General features: G+C 41.5%; 1 protein-coding gene across 2 annotated transcripts in view; it reads right to left on the reverse strand.

Moving 5' to 3' along the window:
- The window catches only part of CHN1 (chimerin 1), a 154,109-nt gene that overhangs the window by 4,434 nt on the left and 126,602 nt on the right, over positions 1-23,073 (reverse strand). For both annotated transcript variants that reach the window (XM_077751139.1, XM_077751140.1), the window contains 4 exons: positions 19,228-19,312; positions 9,071-9,244; positions 8,246-8,323; positions 5,261-5,398 (listed from right to left, as the gene is read on the reverse strand). In XM_077751139.1, coding sequence (XP_077607265.1) covers positions 5,261-5,398; positions 8,246-8,323; positions 9,071-9,244; positions 19,228-19,312 — 475 coding nt within the window. The remainder of the gene's footprint in view (positions 1-5,260; positions 5,399-8,245; positions 8,324-9,070; positions 9,245-19,227; positions 19,313-23,073) is intronic.

Genomic DNA, 23,073 nt, shown 5'->3' on the forward strand with positions numbered 1-23,073 from the left:
CTAATTAATTTGAAACTATACTGTTTTGGAAACTGAAAGAAGATGAACATAGTTGCCTCTTAATTTTCACAATTAATCCCTGTAGGGAGAATCTTGAGATGGTGTGAAATTAAGGACTGTGTTGGTGGGCTAGCAACGAACAAAACTCCCCATTCGAGGAGAGCTTCCTCTCTCGGCGCATGACTGATAGTAAACTATGAGCATGTATCTTCTAGTTTATACTCTATTAGAACGAGGCCAGTACTGTGGAAAACAGAGTAAAAAGCACTGCAAGTGCAGGGATGCGATTTTAAATGGAGGGGTCATAACAGACCTCACGAGAAAGAAGGTCTTGAGTGAAGACTCTGAGGGCACAGGGGAATGACCACACGGGGACCCAGGAGAAGGGGTGCCCGGCAGAGGCGCAGCCGTGCAAGGACCCCGAGGGGCGAGCATGCTTGTGACGTCTAAGGAAAAGCAAGGAGCCAACTGTGGCCGTAGTGGAGTGAGCCGAGGACGATGGGAGGCAGTGGGTGCAGGAAGGTAACAGGGCTCCCCGTTGTGTCCGCAGCTGTAGGCTATTCCAGGGACTCAGCATTTACGGAGAGAAAAGGGAAGGTTCTGAATGAGGCAGAGACACGACCTGACAGACACAGCTCACAGTACCTCACCTCTGTCTGCCATGTAGGAAACAGACTATGGAAAGGCAAGGGTAAAAACAGACCATTCTAGTAACTATTTCAAAACCCAGGTGTGGAATGGCTCTAGATCAGACCAGGTGGTGGCAGGGAAGGCGATGAGAAGTTGCTGGATTCTGGGTCTATTTTAAAGGTAGAGTCCATAGGATTTCCTGATGAGGGAGGTGAGAGAAGGAGAAGAATAAAGAATGAGCTAAGCCTTGGACTTAAGCAACTTGGGACGAGGAGATCACAGAAGGGAGGGGGTCTCGTGGGAAGGATCACGGACTTCTATCTGTGGTGTCTTTCCAACATCCACATGGTCATCCTGACTGTGGATTAATCCGGTGCTCAGGGAGAAGTCCACCCTGGAGATACAAATCTGAGGACATATGATGAGCTGCATTTGAATGCCCTGACATCAGACTGATAGAGGTTCTTGGAAATCATTTCTTTTTTTTTCTACTTAAAGGAGTATTACCCATAAGTTTCTCAGAGAATGCAAATCTTCTGCCCTAAAAAGACAACAGCATAATTTAAGAGAAAGACAAAATGGAACGTATTTAGAGATGAACAACTGTCAGTTGTTTCAAATATGTGAAAGGTGTGCATGGGGAAGAGGGTGGCCTCGNTGTTGTGCACAAGGAGGGCTTTACGAGTGTTACATCTGCCGAGAGAAGCAGTGATCTTGCAGCTACTAGGTATTTAAAAAAGAATGTGCTGTAGAAGCAAGTCTAGTTAACGTGACCCTTTAGAACATCTAAAAAGTCTAAGATTCTACGGTTCTCAATATAAAATTATGTTTGCTCATTTAACAGATATTTATTGAGCACCTGTGATGTAAGCGAAGGACTGTCACAGGTGCTATGGGAAAATAAAGTGACAGGACTCTCCTTGGAATGGGGTTAGTCTAATGGGGAAGCCAATACATGAATACAACCTTCCAGCATGAAGGAAAGAGTCTGGAAAAGGGCCAGGTGAAGTGTGACGGGAACACAGAGGGAACTGGCCGGGGGGCTGAGCAGGGGAACAGAGGAGAGGAAGAAACGGGACCTGAGGAGGGTTTGGAAGGATTTGGAAATGTGGACGTTGTAAGGGCAGGAACTAAGCATCTGAACCCGCATCAACATCTAGTTAAGAGCTCTTTTAAAGTGTGTACTGTCAGTTCTTTGTAGAGAAACTCAAACACAAGAGTAAGACTTAGCCAAGCAGAAGGGGTGAGTCAGTGGCAGAGCTGAGGGGAGCACTCAGCATGTTCTCACCCCGGGGCTTCTCTTCAGGACACTTGAAGGTGCCTGGGACAAAGAGCGCTGGGTTTTAGTGCTGAGTTCATCTGACTCACTCAGCATTACATACTGAGTCATTTTTTCTAAGATCTTCTGGGAACAGAGCTCAGAGAGTTCTCGGCCACATGGAGTCCTACTAGGAGTCGAATCCCAGCAGTGCCATTTTCCTCGTGGTCAGGAGGCATCCGCGAAAGCTGGGTTACTGTGCAGCCCGAGAGGGGCGCCTTCTCCATACACCTTGTACTGAGTGTCGGGCAGCGACTTCCTCACTGGAGGGAAGAGGCAGTGAGGAAAAGGGGCTAGGTAGTCCAAGACTTGTGGGTAGTTCGAGGGGAGTTTCCAGGATATTATGAAGATGGAAGATCTTCAAGCCCTTGCATGAGCGGCCCAGCCTCTGCCACCACTGTGTCCTGTTTTCATTTCCTGTAACCACGCACCTCCCGCTTCCCAGATGCACGCTGCCCGAAGGAGGCTGCGGGAGTGCAGCTCCGACAGCTTTTGCAGGAGAAAGCTTTAGCACGAATGCTGAGCTTCTGTTGGCAAGACACGCCAATAAATGCCAGGGAAAGCCAGGACCTAAAGAACGGGGCCCAGTGAAAGAAAGGGTCAAGAGCATGTGCATCAGGAAGGGTCAGCTAACCCTGTCCGTCATTCGGGAGGGGTTCCTGCCCTCCTGCCTGCCTTCCCTGGGCAAGTGTGTTCCTGTTCCACCAGGGAGCCAGGCAGTGGGCTGGATGGAGAGGGCAAGGGCTGTGACGTCACACAGATGTAGGTTTGAATGCCAGTGGCACCGCCTCTAGTGACAAGACCTTGGACAATTTACTTATATCCTGTAACATCTCCTTTCTGTTCTTCTAAAAGCTTATTTATTTTCAGAAAGAGCGAGAGAGCACGCGTGCATGTGAGTGGGGGATGGGAAGAGAACAGAGAGAATCCCAAGTAGCTCCATGCTGTCAGCGAGGAGCCCTATATAGGGCTCGAACTCCTGAACCACGAGATCATGACCTGAGCCAAAATCAAGGCCCGGATGCTTAACTGATTGAGCCACCCAGGGGGTCCTATAACATTTCCTTTCTAAAATGATATCATGGCAGGGCACCTGGCTGGCTCAGCTGGAAGAGCATGTGACTCCTGATCTTAGGGTCATGAGTTTGAATCCCACACTAGGTGTAGAGATAACAATAAAATAAATAAAACATCATGGATATATAGTGTGTAACAGGACTCCTGGCACCTACTGTATGCTCTATAAATCTTAGCCTCTCTCATCTCCCTTATCTGCCTATAATGATAAGAGAATGGCTGTGTCTGTGTGTTTAAAGACTGGAACAGACTCTGCTGCTGGAAGAGACATGGACAAGGGCACAGTGTTCCATAAACAAGCAGATCAGTATCAAACATGTACAATAAACATCGACATTGTGTGTAAGTATTATGCCACGGTTTTGGCATCATGGAAATCACACATCAAAATAGGCGACATAAGCAGGAATTTCTACCTTGATTTGGGAAAGTTTCCATCTTATGCTGTGCTTTGAAGAGCTCTCTACGGTAGAACAGGGGGGCTGTTTCAGATACAAACCTCAGAACACTAACAAATGGTTTGGAAGAATAACAGAGGCAACTGAGGTGGGTGTGGGGAAAGAAGGTGAAATAATTTGGGAGTCTGGAGGGCAAAAGGCCTCAACACCCAGGAAGGAAGGCTTGGATGTTTCTTCTTCTTCTTCTTTTTTTTAATAATGTTTATTTATTTTTGAGAGAGAGAGTCAGAGTGTGGGCAGGGGAGGGTCAGAGAGAGAGAGGGAGTTACAGAACCTGAAGCAGGCTCCAGGCTCTGAGCTGTCAACACAGCCCGATGCAGGGCTCAAACTCACACATGAGCTGAGCTGAAGTCAGATGCTTAACTGAGCCACCCAGGCGCCCCGAATGTTCCTTCTAAGTAGACAAGGTGGCTGNTACATGAGCTGAGCTGAAGTCAGATGCTTAACTGACTGAGCCACCCAGGCGCCCCGAATGTTCCTTCTAAGTAGACAAGGTGGCTGTGTAGAGTTCAGAACCTGGGTGTGAATTATTGCTTTGTCCTCTGCTCATGGGGTGCCCTTGGCTTAGGCACAGAAATCAAGTTTTAATTTTATTCCAAGGCGACACAGGGACAGGAACACTGTCCACTTGAGCCCCTGCTGTCCTGGAGATCAGAGCAAACCGGGCCTGAGCGCCCTTGGTGATGTTAGTGTATGTCAAGTGCTTTCCACAGTGGTGGTAATCAGACTTCTTTCTCTCGGGAGGAAACGTCTCCCCCATGAAACAAGAACCCATAAGCTCCCTGAGCAGTTTTCATGATCAGCACTGAATGCATCCCCAAATGAGAGGAGTTAAATTTCTACAGAGAGGATCTAGAGGCTTTCAGGCTCCTAACATGGAAATTTGTAAAAATCAGTGTAATTCCCATGGCTGTTCCCTACATGAGAGCTGGGCTGACCCACAAGAAATCAGGCCTCCATGGAACTAACCACAAAAATTCTCAACAGAAGTGCCGAAGGGGAAAGTAAAAATTAGAACAAAGCAAGTCTGTACTCCACGAAATTTCAAAGTCAAAAAGAAAATCAGTGTTCTAAGAAAGTGATGTTATTATTTAAAGATCAAGACAACATATGGTTTTTAAGAGAGAAAAGAAAATGACAGAAATAGCTTATCTTTTCTAAAAAAATGGCAATGCCAACACTTAAAATCTGTTAAAAATTCCTTTCTTTAAAAAAAGGAAGTGTGAATTACAGGTATGATTTTTGCACCATAAATAAAATTTGGCAAACAAGCCTGTGCTTTTTCTCATTTGCATCTCAACTAGAACTTACAAAATCACTTCTTGATCTAAAACAGCGCTCCTTAAAGTATGATCTACGGACGAGTGCCAGTTTACAAACTGTTTGCTAATGGTCTGTCACAGGATATGTATAGAAAGTGAAAGTAAGAATTTAGAAACTTTTATGAGATCCGACAGAGTAACTTTTATGCTCAGCTGAATGTGACAAAAAATAGTTTGGTCCTGTTTTTCAATTTTATTTCCCTAGTTATTCATTTTTATCTGCAGAAGCGTTAGTCCGTAGTTAAGGAGCGTTGGTATAACCCTTAGTTTGGAAAATGAGGGTTAGCACATTTCAGAGAAGCTCTGATGGCAGAACTTGTAAATAACCTGTGTTGGAGAGGAGAGGGGGAAGTATTTAATACGCATTCAAGAAACTCCGCAGGAAAAGCAGGAGAAGTGATTCCCACGAGGAGGCAGCGTGTCACGTTATTGGGAACGTGCGCCTTTGTACTTACTGGCGGACTCTATAAACTTAGGGTAGGCGTCGTACGTGATGAGTGGAATTGGTAGATCCCTGAAGTACAGTTTCAGCGCACCGGTGATAATGTTGATATCTTCATACATGTTCACAGAAATATCCGCTTTCTCGCCATCTTTGAAGGATGTTAAAAAAAATATATGAGTAACTATCTGGATGCACTGCACTGTTTTAATAACAGATTTTGTACCACAGTCTTTAGAGATTAGCAAGGCAGCAGTTATTAATATCAAATTCAGTGTGCTGATATATACAAATGATCAATTTTCTGTGAAAAGCAAAATTGGTTTTTCTGAATTTTCTGAAGTTACTTAGTTTTCCAGGTTTAAGTAGGAGAGGGCAGTGTTTGTAAATTCCATGAGTACCTGGGAGCACCCAGGGGAGTAATGTGGCCTTGCTTTCTCTTTCTTTCTTAAATAAACCTAGAGAATGTGAAAAATAACAACAGAGGCACTCCTAACTTGCAAAAGGCCACCTTTGACTCTCCCCAGGCTCCTGATACATGACGTTTGGATACTGTCTGAGCCCTAGGCATAGGCACACAGTGAGAAGTACAGGAGTAAAACGAAACAAAACTTTAGCGTGTTGAAATAACAAGAGAAGAAGTTATAATATAGAGGAGTATTTTAGGGCTGTTGGGCCTATCCTGCATTTAGCAACTGGTTAAAATATCTGAACGTTCATCTACAGAAGATTTAATTAGTGCCGACTCTGAGCTGGACCTTATACGAGGCTTTTTATATTCCATTTGGCTTATGAACGAGCGCTATCCATTAAAAAGCAGCCTCTGCCCTACACAGATATTAGAATGGCTAAAGTCCAGAACACTGACGACAAATGCCGGAGAGGATGTGGGGCCACGGGAACTCGATGTTGCCGCTGGTGGGAACGCAGAATGGTACGGCCACTTTGGAGGACAGACAGTTTCTTACAAAGGTAAACATACTCTTGTCCTATAATCCAGCCATCACACTGCTAGGTATTTATCCAGAGGAGATGGAAACTACTTGTGTCCACACAAAAATGTGCACACAATTATTTATAGCCACTTTCATACATAATTCAAAAAACTTAAAAGCAATCCAGATGTCCTTCAGTAGGTGAAAAAACTGTGATATTTCCAGACAAAGGAATATTATGGAGCAACAACAAAAAATGAGCTATAAGCCATGCAAAGGCATGGGAGAATGTTAGATGCATATTGCTAAGTAAAGGATATCAGCCAAAAAAGGCTAATATTCTAGGATTCCAACTCTATGACATTCTAGAGAAGGTAAAACTATGGAGTCTGTAAAGAGAACAGTGGTTGTCAGGTGTTCAGGGAGAAAGATAAGGAAGAGCAGGTAAAGCACAGAGGATTTTTATGATAATGAAAGTTCTGTGTGATACTATAATGGTGGCTATATGACATTATACATTTGCCAAAACCCACAGAACTGTACAACACCAAGACTGAACTTTAATGTAAACTATTGGTTTTAGGTAAATAATGATGTATCAATGTGGGTTCATCAATTGTAACAAATGTACTGTATTAATAATGCAAGATGTTAATAAGGGAAACTATGGGGGGGAGGGGGACACCAGAGGAGAGGTTATATGGGAAATCTCTGTACTTTTGGTGAAATTTTGTAACCTAAAACTAATGTTAACCTAAAACTGGAGCCCTAAAACTACTTTAGCAAAGTCTAATTTTCTTTAAAGAAGCCTCTTTTAAATGTGAAATACCATGGCCTATCAGACATTCACACTCAAGTGTGAATTAGATCACTAGTATCTGTCTTTCACACTTGTGTTGAAATCACATACGATGGCAGTGCAAATTAGGGTAGAATGCATTCTGGGAGGAAAAGGCAATGCAGATTGCTCCAGTGGGGCATCTTGGGGGAAGTGTATAGGTGCTGGAGGCCTAAAGACCTGGAGAAGGGGAGTGGAGAACACAAAGGAAGGTAGAAGAATTATCAAGACAAATATCACCTCCATCACAACTTTTACTCAGGAAAAAAGAAAGAATGCTGGTATTCTCTTCTGCCACATGGTTCCTGTTTCTACTATCTAATATTTTTCTATGAAAATCCAAATTTCAAATGTCCTGTCTCGTTATAGGGTACATGTCCAATTTTTGGTTTGGAAAATAAAGTCATCAATCTTACAGTTGAATTACATGATGGGTTAAACTGAATTTGGAGGCTGATCTGAGAACCTTCTACCATTTAGCTAATTTTTTCTATAGTAAGATAATATATTCATTGTTTCTTACTCCACTCTTCTTTCAGTTCCCTACTGTAAGCCACAGCACTTTTTAGGGACTTGACAAGGACAGGACTCAGGCCCTTTGCACAGACTCTGCTATTGCCAGGGTCTTTGCATATTCTGTTTCTTTGCTACTTAACCGTTATATGGCCAACCTCTGCTCTCTGGGAAGCCTCTTCCAATCTCCAGAACCAACCCCCCAACCCCAACAGACTAGGTTCAGTTCCTTAGTTATTAATATTTTCCTTTATGGCATTTATTAAAATCAATAATGATTCTGTGGGCGGGGGAATCTAAGTCATTAAACTGGGTCAACGACGGGCAGTTAGGTGGGCCAACTCCAGACTGGGAAGTCTGACATCTGCAATCACTTAGATGCCCCCAACCACCCTGCCCTATTTTCTCCCATGATTTCTGGTAAATTTAATTGCTCTGTATACATTCTGATGGACACAGACGAGCCTTGGATGCTCAGACACTGGTAATATAGTTAAATTTTATGTTTCTGGTAATATAGTTAAATTTTATGTTTCATTCTCACCTTGAAGTGTAACCGTTTAATGCACTAATAAAGTAAAATTACAAGCTACTTTTTATTTGGTGTAATAACCAATGACTTAGACAAATAATGAAAGAAATAACAGGAAACTGTGCCTTCTTGGCAGAGCGCACTGTCGTCCTAAGTGAGTGGACGTACTGCAGGACATACCTCTGTCAAAAGCCATCTTGACATCTTCAATTAAGTCACTAAATCCTGATACTCGATACAGTCCTTCAGAATTAAGACCTGTAAAAACAGAACAAGGAAGCTAATTCGCCTCTTTGGAATGATGTCTTGTCTTCTTCAAGTTTTCACTTCTTCCCACACTTCAGGCTGGGGAAGTAACGTGTCAGAAAGAATGATTAAATGTAGTGGTTTAGAAACCTCTTCACATTGCCTCCTAAAATAAAACCATTTCACTCACAGATCTTAAACTCTGACCTACCGTTGCCTGAATAGTTGTAATCTGGCTCTTCACTTTGTCTAATTAGATCAAATATGTTGAGTCTTCAGGGAAATAACTCATCACCCCAATTATACCATAAATTCTTTTACATAACAGAAGACTAAGATAAACCACATTAATAGGCCTGTACCAGTCTTTCCCAAATGGGAGAGAATAATTAGCTCTGTTTTTTGGTCTGGGATGGTTTTAATAGACCATTTACACCTTTGCTTCTTGGACCTAAGAAGAATGTAAGAAGTGAAAAATGAATTGGTGTCTACATGTCAACTTCTATAGATAGGAGGCATCATCATCCATAAAAAATACTTCAGCACATTTTCTACAACTAGCTCATGTACCTTAAAATCAAGCTCGTTAATTATTTGTTACCTTCAGTCATTTCAGACTTTCAGATCATTTGACATCTGAAATCACTCCCCCCTAAACTTAACAAGACAACCGGGTTATGCAACGAGGGACCCAGAAGGGCACTGGCACTTGCGTTCGTGGGGAATTCCAACTGCTGAACTGCGCTGGAAACGCCTCACCTCTAGATTCAATTTCCCTGATGCACATGTCCACCACCATGGGCCGCTTCGTGATATGCGCTTTCACGAGTGTTGTAAGGTCACAGCTGTACACCTTCTTGACATGTTTCAAGTCTGGCTTACAGTCATTTGGGACCATCTTGGAACATTGCTTATGAACATTCAAACCACAATCTAAAAATATAGAAAGGAAAAATTCATCAATGTTTTCAGACTCTTGAGCATTCTGGAGTGTTTATTTTAGCAGAAGACACTCCCACCATCCAGCTTGAATTAGGCTTCCAACAGTTTCTGCAGAGTGGAAAAACATTCTTCCCATCTTTTCTCTTGGAAAATTTTGGTTTTAAGTCAGAAGACAAGAATTCTAGCTCATACTTTATCATTTATTTGCTGTACGATCCCAGAAGCGATCCAATTCAAACAAAATGAAATTAAGTGTTTAGATATCTACAAAATGTAATATTATGCCAACTAGGCAACAAGTTATCCATTTCTTTAAAGTTACACAAAAATTATATTGATGTGGGATCTAGAATTCCAGTTTAAAACATTTGATATGAAGAGGAATCAGACCTCCAAAAGTGAGAGTATCCCAGGGCCCTCTTAAAATTGTGCTGCTCATATTCATAACTGGTCATAATCCTGTAAATAATAAATTTAGTGGCTAAATTTATTAGCCACAGTTATTATTTGTCACTATTAGCACCAGCTTACTGCTGCCGAGCCCTATTCCAAGTGCTTCATGTTATTTCCATCAAGCTCACAAAACCCTATGAAATAGGTACCATTCTTCTTCTCGTTGTATAAACCGGATGAAACCAAGCACATAGGTGTTCTGTAATTTACCGAAGGGCATGCATTTAGTATATAGTGGAGCTGAGATTTAAGCCTATGAATGAGTCTAGGGTCCATGATTTTAACACCGATACCATGTTGCCTCTACTGAAGTTTGTCCTCTGCTTTGTAATTTTACTGGGTTATAACGCCGAGGATGCCAGAACTCAGCTTCGAGTGAATATTTTGAGACCTTTGATTTTCAACAAGAAGAGAGCAGTGGAATTTTAGAAAGGACAGAGGAATACGAACATTTTGCTAAATTAGAATGAAGAGGGATAAACCAGAGCTGAATAACTAAAATAAACGTCATCTTTAAGTTTTTAAAAGCATAACCCATTAGTGTTTTTCAGAAGAACTTGACGGGGACCTCTTACAAATCTGATGCAATTATACCCAGGTCTTCATGAAACCAATTTGAAAATCCTCCAGAGCCATGGCTGCTGCCTGTGGTCACTGGGCAAGCCTGGTTTTGCTTGCCCTTTTAGCAGAAAGGGGAGCACAGCGTTTATCTCACAAACCTGTTAATGAGCCAATGCACTCAAGGTGCTGTGCACAGTATAACACGTGAGACAAATGTTGGTGATTATCATCGTTATAATGACTCGGTAAAGCTGCAATCTTGTTATGTAATGGCAGGAATGATAAACGGAGAGATAAGAAACATTAGCTGAAAACTCATACATGAAACGCTCTTGCATTAACTATGTAGATACTGCCAAATTGCAACGAGACCTCGAGGCCGGTGGTGGCTCGAAGCGAGTCACTAAGGGAGTGCACCTCCACTATGTGCTAGGTGTAGAGGGAAATGAAGTCTTTGCACGTGCGTGTGTAAGGGAACAGGACTGGAGATGGCGTGGCCAGTGCCAATGTGTGCGCCAGTGTTCTCACCCCCGAAGAGTAACAGCCTCTCTGAATACAGAAAGGCTTCCAGAACAAAGAGTTTGATCTATAAGGTCTGAGGAAATGACCGAACAATGTTCTGCAATAGCTAGACAATGTCCAAATGACTACATAACCCCAAGTCCCAATTCCTCTTTATATCTATTAGATACAGATAAGATTTCTGACTCAATTATAAGGCAAATCAATGGCAACATGTCCACTTAAAAAGACCTTGTTTCCCCTGAATACTGTAATGTTTTACATAACTTCTATAACTTAGAATTAGATCTACGATCTATTAGCTGTGCGATTTCAAGTGACTTACCTTTCCTGTGCCTCAGTTATGAAAATAGGAATAATATTTATTATTTGCTCCGTTATTATCCACTATTAGGTTCACGTAAGGCTCTCCTGTTAGTATATGTACTTTCTTACACGGAGTAGATTAGAAGTGTTTACCAGGACTGTGTTGTCGTCGTCATTATTTAGAAGACTGAAACCTTTTGAGAGGCCTTTTCTATGTAGCGCCCCAGGGTTTGCTACACGGTTTTGTCATAATCAGCTTAAGGTCAGAAGCTAAGTTGAATTCTGGGCCAGTTCTGTTTGTCACGTGTGAGTGCCAGGTCCTGAAAAGGACCTGGGTGACTGGCATTGCAGCTGCTTCCTTATTTATACTGTTCGAACACGTTCATTTACATAAAAATGCTTCCAAATACGTACTTAATTTTTGTCAGCTTTTAGAAAATTTGGGGAGTTTTCAACCACTAATTTTTCAATACTTTTTCAGCCTCTCTTTACCCTCTTCTGGGACTCCAACAACACAAATGTTAAATCTTTTGCTATTCTGCTACAGGTCTCTGGGGATCGGTTCACTTTTTAAAATCTATTTTCTTTCTCTTATTTGAGTTGGTTAATTTCTATTGATCTGTCTTCAAGTTCACCAATTCCTTCCTTTTCCATTTTGGTATTGAGCCCATCTGGTGAGTTTGTTGTTAATAACATTTTCAGTTCTAAAATTTCTATTTACAGTAGTTATTTTTTAATCTTTATTTTCTATTTCCTATTTTTCATTTGTTTCAAGAGTGTTTATAATTGCATGTTGGAGCACTGTTATGATAGCTAATTTCCTTGTCTGATAATTCCAACATCTACATCACCTCAATATCGGCATCTGTTGTCTTCTCATCTGAGTTGAGATTTTCCTGGTTCTCGCTATGAAGTGTAATTTTGAACTGAATCCTGGATAGTTTGAGTGTTATAAGACTCTGGCTCCTATTGAAATCTTCACTTTTAGCTGACAGTTAACCTATTTACATTTAGGATGCAGGTCTTGGCTCATTTTTGTAGGCCATGGTTCTACTATCAAACTAGTTTACAAAGCCTGTGTAGTGCTATTGTGGTGCTATTTTGCCTGCCCTACTTGTATGTTCCACAAATGGCAGGACTTGTTCCACATTGTGGGGAGGGGCAGGGCCACCTCCTAGTTACTGCAGGGTGGCAATGGAAGCCAGGGATTGCCCAGAAGCCTGGTTGAGAAGGGATGCCATGCTGCATGGAACTACAGGGAAGGTATGGAAGACAGAAGCGCTGATCATGGTCTCAGCGGCCTCATTACTGCAGGTCAGGATGAAGACAGGGCTCTACCCATAGGCTTGGGCTGATAGGGTGCTGCTCTTAATACAGGTCCCACCCATAGGCTGAGCCAGGAGAGGTACCATTCTCTTCCTGCAAGGTGGTAAAGCCAGGAGAGAGGCATACCCCTGTTCTTGCAGGGTGTGATGGAAACACGGTCCTGCCCATAGACTATGGCTGCAGCAGTGGCTCTGTGTCCTTTTCATGATGTTCAGCCCGAGAAGGGCAGAAATGGCTAAAAGATTTCTGTCAGGCTGCGCTACCCTTTTCCCAGGGCCTTGGCTAGGAAGAGCAGGCTTTACTTGGGACTATTCTGTGTCTGTGCTTGTTGGCATTTATGGGTTGTGGGCTTCTCTAGATACTCAGGAGGTTAAAAAAAACAAAGACCACCAGGCAACTTGCTGCTGGTTTCCTTGAGCCGGCCTGCTTGCTTTTCTCCACTTCCAGAGTCTACTGATAGTTGAAGTATATGGATTTTGCCCAGGGTCTTTTGTTATTATTATTGTGGAGAATAAAACAAAACATATTTGTTCATCTTGTCCAGAAGCAGAAGAACGCCTACATAGTATTTTAAATGTATAAAAGTCAGCAAAGCTTCATAATTTAATATTAAAGTTGATGTGCCTCATATTCTAAGTGTATAAAGAAGCTACAGACCCAGTTAGAAAGGGCTCTTGGTGTCTTTACTGTACAAAGGCAAAAAAGGTCCAAGAAGCTAAATGACTTGCTCAGATTACTCAACCAGAAAGTCGCAGAACTGAGATGTGACCTTGGCTTCCCGAGTCCCAGCCTGTGCTCTTCCCGCCGAGTGATGCATGCCACTTTTCACCAGCAGCACATCATGCATTCTGAGATATGGTTTTCAGTGCTGAAGATGAATGTGTTCTTTTCAACCTCTTATTCAATAATGTTTATTTTACCCACTATTTGTTGTATATGCTTTTTAAAAGACATTGTTATATTGAACTGTTATATATATGATTTGGCAAGGACTTTTTAAATATCAGTGTACTTTTAAGTTTTAATTTACATTTTAGTTACTTAACATACAGTGTAGCCTTAGTTTCAGGTGTACAGCATAGGGCTTCAACACTTCCATCCCTCACCCTGTGCTCACCACAAGCGCACTCCTTAATCCCTGTCCCCTACTTCACCCATCCCCCACCCCTCTCCCCTCTGTTAACCATCAGTTTGTTCTCTATAGTTAAGAGTCTTCTTGGTTTTTCCTTCCTCTCTCATTTTTTTCTCCTTTGCTCATTTGTTTCTTAAATTTCACCTATCAGTGAAGTCATTGGCAAGGACTTTTAAAAAGCAGGGATAAAACCTACCCACTATATTCTTGTTTTTGTCATATTCTTTCCCTATGTATAAGCTCTACTTGGAAAACCATTAGAAAGCAAGCCAGTAAAATTCTGATGCAGCTATACAGTATCAAAACGTGAATGGCACTAATGGTCTGATATTAATACCAACTTTTTTCCTTTGAACATTTGGAGCTATCTACCACTCTAAACATCAGGATTTAAACATCAGGATGATTTGTGACTCAGTGGAAAGTGCGTAAAGTGATGATTGACTTCAGATTTAGAAATTTAGGAAGAGGGAAACGTTTTGTAAATTGATATTCTTTCTTCCATTTGAATAAGATTAGACTATGTGACAACATATTCTGCCCAATGTTAGAAATAAATTTCAAAGGCCAGATTTGGGGCAGGATGGTTATGAAGTCCGTCAGATGACCAAAGGACAGGGCAAAGTCATGCAAATAAAGCCTCTTTATACCTTTAGGTCATGGTGCAATCTACCAGCTCTGAGCTTGCTCTGAAAATTGCTGCTGCAGGGACTGGCAGTATATCAATATTTCAGTTTGCCATTAAGACTTTATTTGGTTATCATACTTATTTATTAACGTCATATAACTCCTATATAGTTCCATTTCTCCCAAGGAAGCTCTGCACTAAAACAACAACAACAAAAGTCCATAAAAGATCATTCCGTTTGCTGCATCTCTTGGTTTAGTAGGTTATTTTTATGTTACAATTAAACCACATTTCCCCTCCCTCCTTCCAGTTAATAAGCATACACTAAAGCCATATGAAAGAAAATACGAAGGGATTCAAATCACATTTTGTTCTGTCTTTTATAAATGTTTCTATTACTTAGCCTACTAACTTTAAGCTACTCTCAGATTTCAGATTTCCTGGGGCTTGATTTCTCTAAAAAACATAACATTTATATCTAGAAAGCACAAAAATCTATCTTTTGAAATAAATAGCAATATTATGTTTTATAATAGGATTAAGGGGTAATGTTAGTGTGTGTTTTGAAAGGAAAGATAATTGCCCATTCTTTTCTGTGAGTGTTCATTTATTATTTATTTTAAAAATATTCTTTAAATCTCTACACCCAACGTGGGGCTCAAACTCACAACCCTAAGATCAAGAGTCCTATGCTTTACTGAGTGTTCATATTTTTAATAATTGCAAATAAAAGTTTTATTCTAAAACCTATCTCTTAGATAGCCCCCCCCCTCCCTGAATCCCCATCTAAGAAAAGTGGGATGTCTGGTTCTAATATGTTTCAGAAGTCATTTTATTTTTTATTTTTAATTAATTAATTTTAAATTTACATCCAACTTAGCATATAGTTCAACAATGATTTCAGGAGTGGATTCCTTAATGCTCCTTACCCATTTACCCCATCCCCCTTCCCACAACGGCTCCAATAAGCCTCTGTTCCCTATATTTAAGAGTCTCTTACGTTTTCTCCCCCTCCCTGTATTTATATTATTTTTGCTTCACTTATGTTCATCTGTTCTGTATCTTAAATTTCTCATATGAGTGAAGTCCTATGATATTTGTCTTTCTCTGACTAATAGAAGTCATTTTCATAAGCAAAATTAAGAAGAATACTTCGTTCTTTGGGATATTGTGAAAATATTGCTACGTGAAACTTCTAAGCAAATCTAATCAATTTCTCATTGGCTTGTAAGGACAGACATAACTTTTTAGGTACAGCCAATCATAGGAGTAATTAAAATAAACTACTTCCACTGCTTTTCTTCAACCTGAAAGCTAAGTGCTTGTATACTTTAAGCAATGAATACACTTTATTACTTACTAGGGAAGAGCTACTGCCGTTCCGTTGGGGGTGACAGCAATGCTAATGATGTACTGGAAAAACAGAGTCACTTGAATTAATAACAAATACTAAACTAATNAGCAATTATTATCTGGCTTAATTCTTAGAATATTCTGGCAAGGCTAAAGTGGAAACAATTCAGGAATGCTGGTGGAATAATCATGATCTTTTTGGTGGGAGGGGTGTTTGGCAATCTCAATGATTATATAACAATAGATTCTTTTAAGCTATCAGCTTACATTTCATAAAGGAAAAATGGTCGAGGGAAACTATTCTGTCTGAATGACGATCCTTTCAACTTTGCTTTTAAAAACTAGGTCTGGTGCTCATAAATATTTTAGTAAAAGGAGTACCCCTCCCAAGCTGCAGTTCATATTCCCCTACAGCACTATTTTACTCTCATAAAGAAGGCTGGAGGGAGGGAGACGTTGTAGATGAAGAGGACGTTGAATGCCTGTCACTGAATCTCGGTGCCAAGGTTTGGAAAGACCATGTCCGCGCTGACCGGCCGTCACTGTCCTCTTCGGCTACAGCCTGCTTAGCAGTCAGCCTAGAGCTTTCAGTTCTGACGGGCCAGCTTGCTTGCCTGTTACTAGCTGGATACAGTCCGATTCCTACAGTAACTCTGCCAGCCTGGTGACTGGAACACCCCCCAACAGTTCACATGATGTTTAAACAAAGGTGGGGGGGGCGGCGGTGTGGGATACAAAACTGATGCTTTTGGCAAATGCTCCCTTAAAAATTCCTGACAAGCTCTTTTGCCTTGGTGGGTTTTGAAAAAAGAAACCAGGACAAAATGGGCTGTTGTAAGAATCAAAAGCAGATAAACAAATGTCTTTTCTGACAGGCAGTTAGCCTGCCTTTTTCCTTGGGAAGTCATAACCTGAATGTTTAGTGGCTAGTGTACTAGTTTCCTACTGCTGCTGTAACAAATTAACTAGGAGTTTATGTTCTGGTTCTGGGGGTCAGAAATCCAAAATGAGTTTCACTAGGCTGGTAGCAAGGTGTTAGCAGGCCTGTACTCCTTCTGGAGGCTCCAGGGGAGAATGTTTTCTTTCCTTGCCTTTTCCAGCTTCTAGAGGCTGTCTGCATTGCTTGGCTTGTGGCCGCCTTCCTCCATCTCCGCAGCCAGCAGTGTAGCATCGGCTCTCTTTTCTGACCTCCACTCCTTTCCCTTTTCCTCTGGCTGTGCCTCCCTCTTCCAAGGTCCGCTGTGGCTGTGATTATACTAGGCCCACCCCAACAATCCGGGGTAATCTCCCCATCTCAAAACCCTTCACTTTACTCACACCGTCCCTTTTGCCATTAGAGGTGACATATTCACAGGTTCCTAGGAATAAGACGTGGCCTTCTTTAGGGAGCCATTATTCAACCTATCGTAGTTCATTCTCTCTTTTTAAAATTCTTAATTCTTTGTATTCTGTTTTAAAGTGGATGGCTCATATGTCAGGATGAGCCATCTCAGAGCTAAGAATTAGTTGTCACAGAAAACAGAACTGATTCAAATGCTAACGTCCTCATTGAAAAATATGAGTTGAGTTGTTCTTATATAACACGTTAATATGGTTCAAATCAAATAGAATATAATGCTTTTAAGGACAAGACCTAACCTAAAAATGAAAAATCTCCTCAAGGCTTTTCTTTCAATTCCTGCCTTTTAGTACAACAAGATGTGGAGGTTATTAATGCGGGCAGCTGGGGGTGGGGGACGAATAATTTTCTCTTTCCTTTTCCTTCATATTACTGTCACAAAGGTTCCAAAACATTTCTTTCAAACGTGATTTAGGACTGTAGCATATTGTCAAAGGTTATCCACATGTATACCGATTTTCTGCTAACATAGCAAACTCGGGATTCTTATGTAGATGGGCTTCACTATTTCAGAACGTATGTGATACACATCAGTTCTCTAAGTTAAGAAAAAAAAAAAAGTCCATGACAGTCACAAAATGTTTTATGAAACTGCTGCAGAGTCTCAGCTAGTCTGTCTGGGTCATAAAGGCAAAACATGCTTATTACTGAGACCAACATTCCCTGAGCTGGGGATTTATGCTCTGGAAAGAGGTCTCCATTTACCTTTGAAAACCCACAGTGCAGATGGTCTTAACAACCCCGCTTTATCAACACCGTAGATGCTCCGCTCCAGTTCAGAGGTTTCACCACAGCCTTCCTAATGACGGTTTCTCACCCGGACCTGGTAACCACCAATCGGAAAGATGATAAGGTTGGCCTCCTTTAGTCTCTGGGCAGAGACTTGCAAGTGGGGGTGTCATCCCTCTGGGTTGGTGGCATCAGATGGGACCTGAGCTGAGACTCTCCTTGATGGACACCTCTGCACAGTTCCAAGTCAACACGTGGGGAAGTCTTACCCCTCTGTGTGGCAGGGAGGTCCTGGCTAGTGATGTATGCCTGGAACCTGATCAAGCCTTAGTGATGCTGACAGAATTGTAACTGACCGGAGAAGGGCTTAGAACGTGAATGTGCAATTCATACTGTATACTGCTATTAAAAACGCAATTGGAAGAGAAAAATCAGACCCCAGAAATTCCTGCACCTAATGGGGGCAACAAAAACTTCCATTAAATGTCATGCCACAGGGCACTTCTGGGGAAGATGTCAGAGTAGGAGGGTCCTAGTACCCTTACTGTGATGAGCCCCGAGTAATGTACAGAAGTGCTGAATCACGTACACCTGACACTAGTGTCACATGTGTATGTTAATGACACTGGGATTAACATTTTTAAAAATCATGCCACAAAGAAATGTGGGTTTTTACAGTGATAAACTTGACAGAATTACTACAGTTACTATTTTGAAGTGTCTCTTGGTATACATTTTTTAAGTGTTAAGCTTCATGCTAAAAGACATGTTAAGGATGTATTTTTTAGTTTTACAATTTAAATGGCAGAAAGAAATGTCTTTTAAATGTTTATTTTTAAGCCTATGTCAGAATTTAGAGTAGTTTGAATAAATGGCCAATTCTTGGTATAGTTTGTTCTATACAAATGAATTTCACATGATGTGAATAATTTACTTTCATAAAGCATTTTAATAAATCCCAGAGTTGGTCGCTTCTCTATGTGTCGATCTTCAGAGTTTCTAAGTTTATATTTAAAAATACTATGGTCATATTTTATAAAAAGGATTGGGCATATTCACAATTTCAGAATGTCACAAACAAAATATTACTGACTAAGTGGTTTTCCAGAATCTGGTAACCATCTTTGAAGATAAACTCACAGATTCTTAAAGCTTCAATTTGATTTTGCAAAAAAAAAAGTAGTAAGGACAATCCAGCTTAACAAGTTATCCTAAAAATTCAGTTTCCAAGGCAACAATCATAGGCCCCTGTATACTGCTTTTAAAAAATCATTTTATAAATTTAGTTACTGTAACATCAAAGGCAAGAGTTAAATATAATTGCCTGACTTTTATCTCCTTTTATCAGACCTTTTGAACATACTGANGTCTGCTGTCTATTAAGCACAAGAAGGTTAAAGGCAGATAAACTGCCAATTTCTGAAGCGGCTGCCTGAGAATCTAGACTACCGCGTGTGTGTCAAAGGCAAACCAGGTTCCGGCCCACATAACAGCAAATCTCCTTATAATGTATTCCTTCTAACTGTGTAACTGACGCAATAAAGCAGAAAGGGAAGAGCTCTTACCGGCACATTTCACTCCCTGAGCGATGAGACCCCACATGAAATTGGCACAGTATTCACACCAGTGTGGCCCTCTGAATGTGTGGACCTGAAAAAGAGTAGTGTGTGACAAAGTGGCCAGAGGGGAACACATGGGCGAGGAGGCTGTTTTCTGCCAAGCACTAAAACACAAGCCGTAGTTAGTCCTGAAGAGGCGTGTTATGCTTACATTCAGAAAACCCTTGAGCGGAACCTACAAGAAGCTAAAATTTCTTTCAGAGCTTGATTTCCTCTGTGTTTTAGAAATGGTGCTAAATCAAACTAATATTCTGCGATTTACTTTGAAAAACCATTTCTACTGTGGTTGTCCAACTGGTCCCCTTCAGCCATAAGCAGCCTCATCTATGTGTCATACAAATCCTGGCACTTTCCGAGTGGTGCAGCGTGAAGCAGGGTAAGGAGCGATGTCGAGTGTGTCTGGGTCCCGTAAGGGCTTTTGTCAGATGACCCACCTTCTGCCATCTGTGACCATAGTTAGGGCCACAGACGGTGAAAGTGATACTGAATCATCAATAAAGGGCCAATTTCTGTTCAAAATGATTTGATATTTACTATGTTAGTTAAGGGAATGCACATTTTAGAAATTGCAGAAGCTACAGTTCATCAGAAACCCTGAGTATAGTAATTAGGCACGTATCACTGCAGCTGCAAAAATGTTTTGCTGTGTTTGATTCTTTTATCCCTAAGAAAGGTATCTCCAAAGAAAGGATTCAAATACTAGGATACCTCTAGACTTTAAAAAAAAATTTTTTTTAATGTTTATTTTTTATTTCATTTTGAGAGAGAGCATGAGCAAGGGAGGGGAAGAGAGAGGGAGACACAGAATCTGAAGCAGGCTCCAGGCTCCAAGCTGTCAGCTCAGAGCCTGATGTGGGGCTCGAACTCTTGAACCACGAGATAATGACCTGAGCCGAAGTTGGACATTTAACTGACTGAGCCACCCAGGTGCCCCGGATACCTCTAGACTTTTAGGTATAAGCGAAGCCATTCTAGTTTAACTCAGAAGAAAAGTACTGGTAGAAAACAGAAACAAGGACTCCAAACCCCAGAATAAAAGAAAACAAATCTGGAATATGATCAATAACACTAAGATTTCTGAGCAAATATTGGCTGAAAATGCTCCCAAGAAATAAAAGAACGAGGGAGAGGGAACAAGGAAGTCACTGATCTGTGTATCAAAGTACATTTACTTGAGATCATGTCTTACCCGTAGGATTTCCTCCTGCAGAAGACAGTAATGTAAGAGAGCAAAAATCACAAAGTGTGGTGATTTGGCTCCAATGTAAATGTCTATTGCAAATAATGAAATTCACCACTAAGATTGTCAGTTTTGCAACTGTTCTATTAATGTATCAAATAGGTCTTAGAAACCAGGTAAATACTTTTTAAGATAATATATATAATATTTCTTCATATTTAAGACGCTATTGAATACAAGACTACAAGGCGCATATATTCCATTTAGGAAAACCAAGCCAAATAAATGACAAACCACTGATTATAAGATAAATCCCAATTCCAGAGATGTTAAAATGGAAAAAAAAAAAAAAAAAGCATATATTAGAATCAGTGAGAGAAAGTCTATCGGAATTCAGAATACTAATAGTGGCCAAAATAGCCAATAAGGCTGTCACAGAAGCCCGGTTTTGGTTCCCTCCAAGGAGGTATGTGCCTGTGACTCTGGTCACTGCCAAGTGAGCTTGAGCACAAAACATGTTGGTTTTGAAAAGCAGGCCATAATCTCTCCTATGTGTTTTATGGAAAAGCATCAGGAATGCAGGCACGGCTGCTTCTGGATTGTTAATGATGCTCAGTGCCTGTAAACTAAAAGCATTTCCTAGAGTTTCTGAAGCAGAGCCCAAGATCAGCATTCAGATAGTCTGTGAGGTTTTGTGTTCGTCTTTGTTCCTCTGAGTGAATAAAACTGGATAACAGATGCAATCTTCCTTTGCTTTGAGGGGAAGGAGTGAAACAGCACTGATTTGTACTTAAAAAGTTACGTAATCATGAAATAGCTAGAGAATCATGACGTTAGTTTTAGGGAAAGTCTTTGGGATGCCACCTGGCTTAGATGTTCCCGGATCTTGGCTACTCCGGTATCATCTGACTTGGTGAGGTTAATAAAAATGGACTAGAAGCATAGAGGAGAAGTAAGTCCCAGTCCTGTACCTGCCAGTCATCTCACGATACAGGATCTTAAAGTTATATTTGGGAGAGTGAACAGAGTAGATGGTGGGAAATAACTTACAATCGGGCTCATGGGAAACAGCACGGAATAATGAGAGGTTATGGCAGAACCAATTCTCTTCCTCACCATCACAAAAGCAGCAATGAAAGCGGCATCTGGAAAATCTTGGGACATTCTTCATATTAGATATACTGGAGGAAGGGTTCGAACTGTCCGAGCAGGCTGGCTCTCTAAAAGACCACACATATATCTCAGAAAGCAATCTTTAGGAAATTATTTAGACATTTCCTTCTTGGAGGAGTTTTACAAAGGCATCCTGAGTGATGTGGGGCTGGTGGTATTGTGTTCTTTATGTTTAAACTTCCTGGAAGGTGGCTTACACAGCTCTCCAGGAAAGTGTTCTAGAAAGAGACTGAAGCACCAGAAGCTTACTAAACTTCTATTTGTGTAACAGGGTTGAACTGGACTCCCTTCTGAATATTTATATCTAAAATTTGTACTTCTTAAATTTTGTTTTGTGACCTGTAGGAGTCCATGACAACAGACTGTATCTGTAAAAACTGAATATTGCAGCCTTTTTTCTTTTTTTATTCCCCTTAGAGGTCATCAAAACAGTCATTTTTATTCATTCATGAACATTTTTATTAAATTTTTTTTTAATGTTTTATTTATTTCTAGGAGAGAGAGAGAGAGACAGCGTGAGCAGGGGAGGGTCAGAGAGAGAGGGAGTCACAGACTGAAACAGACTCCAGGCTCTGAGCTGGCAGTCAGCACAGAGCCCGACGCGGGGCTCGAACCCACGAACCGCGAGATCATGACCTAAGAGAAAGTCGGACGCTTAACCAACTAAGCCACCCAGGTGCCCCCATGAACATTTTTAAAGTGATGACATATACAAAGATAAAAAGGATACTGGCTCAAGGAATTCACCAGAGGCTTCTCCCATTAAACACAGTGTTTAATGCTCCAGAGAAAGTGCGAGGGGAGCTGGAGAAGGAGCACTGCTCAGGCTTAGGATGCTGGGTGACATGTGGGGCAGGACTGGGGTGTGCGTGTTGGAGGGGTGCATTAGGAATGGTGTTCCGGGGGCGCCTGGGTGGCTCAGTTGGTTAAGCGTCCGACTTCAGCTCAGGTCATGATCTTATGGTTCATGGGTTCAAGCCCCAGGTTGGGCTCAGAGCCTGGAGCCTGCTTCAGATTCTGTGTCTCCCTCTCTCTCTGTCCTCCCTCACTTGTGCTCTCTCTCTCAAAAATAAACAAATGTAAAAAAATAAAAAATAAATTTTAAAAAATGCAAGGTGTTCCAAGGAAATCAAAGGCACCTGGCTTGAACCAAACAATGGAACGTTTAGAGAACTGTAAGGGAGTTCAGTCTGGGCACAGGTGGGGATGGCTGCATGGCAGAAGTCGAGACAGGCAGGGTCTCTTCCAGGCCTACAGATTCACAGTTTGCCCAGTGAGCAATGCAGGGCCACTGAAGATTCTGAAGGTGAGTGATGCAGTGAGACGGGCAAGGCTGGCAGAAATCAGGTAGGAGGCTGCGCATGGCCGCAGGCCAGGTAACAGATGGTGTGGCCTGCAACTCAGGCAGCGGTGACGGAGAAAGGGGTAAAGGACTTACG

Source organism: Crocuta crocuta, unplaced genomic scaffold (assembly GCF_008692635.1).
Source record: "Crocuta crocuta isolate KB4526 unplaced genomic scaffold, BGI_CrCroc_1.0 scaffold219, whole genome shotgun sequence".
NCBI lineage: Eukaryota > Metazoa > Chordata > Mammalia > Carnivora > Hyaenidae > Crocuta > Crocuta crocuta.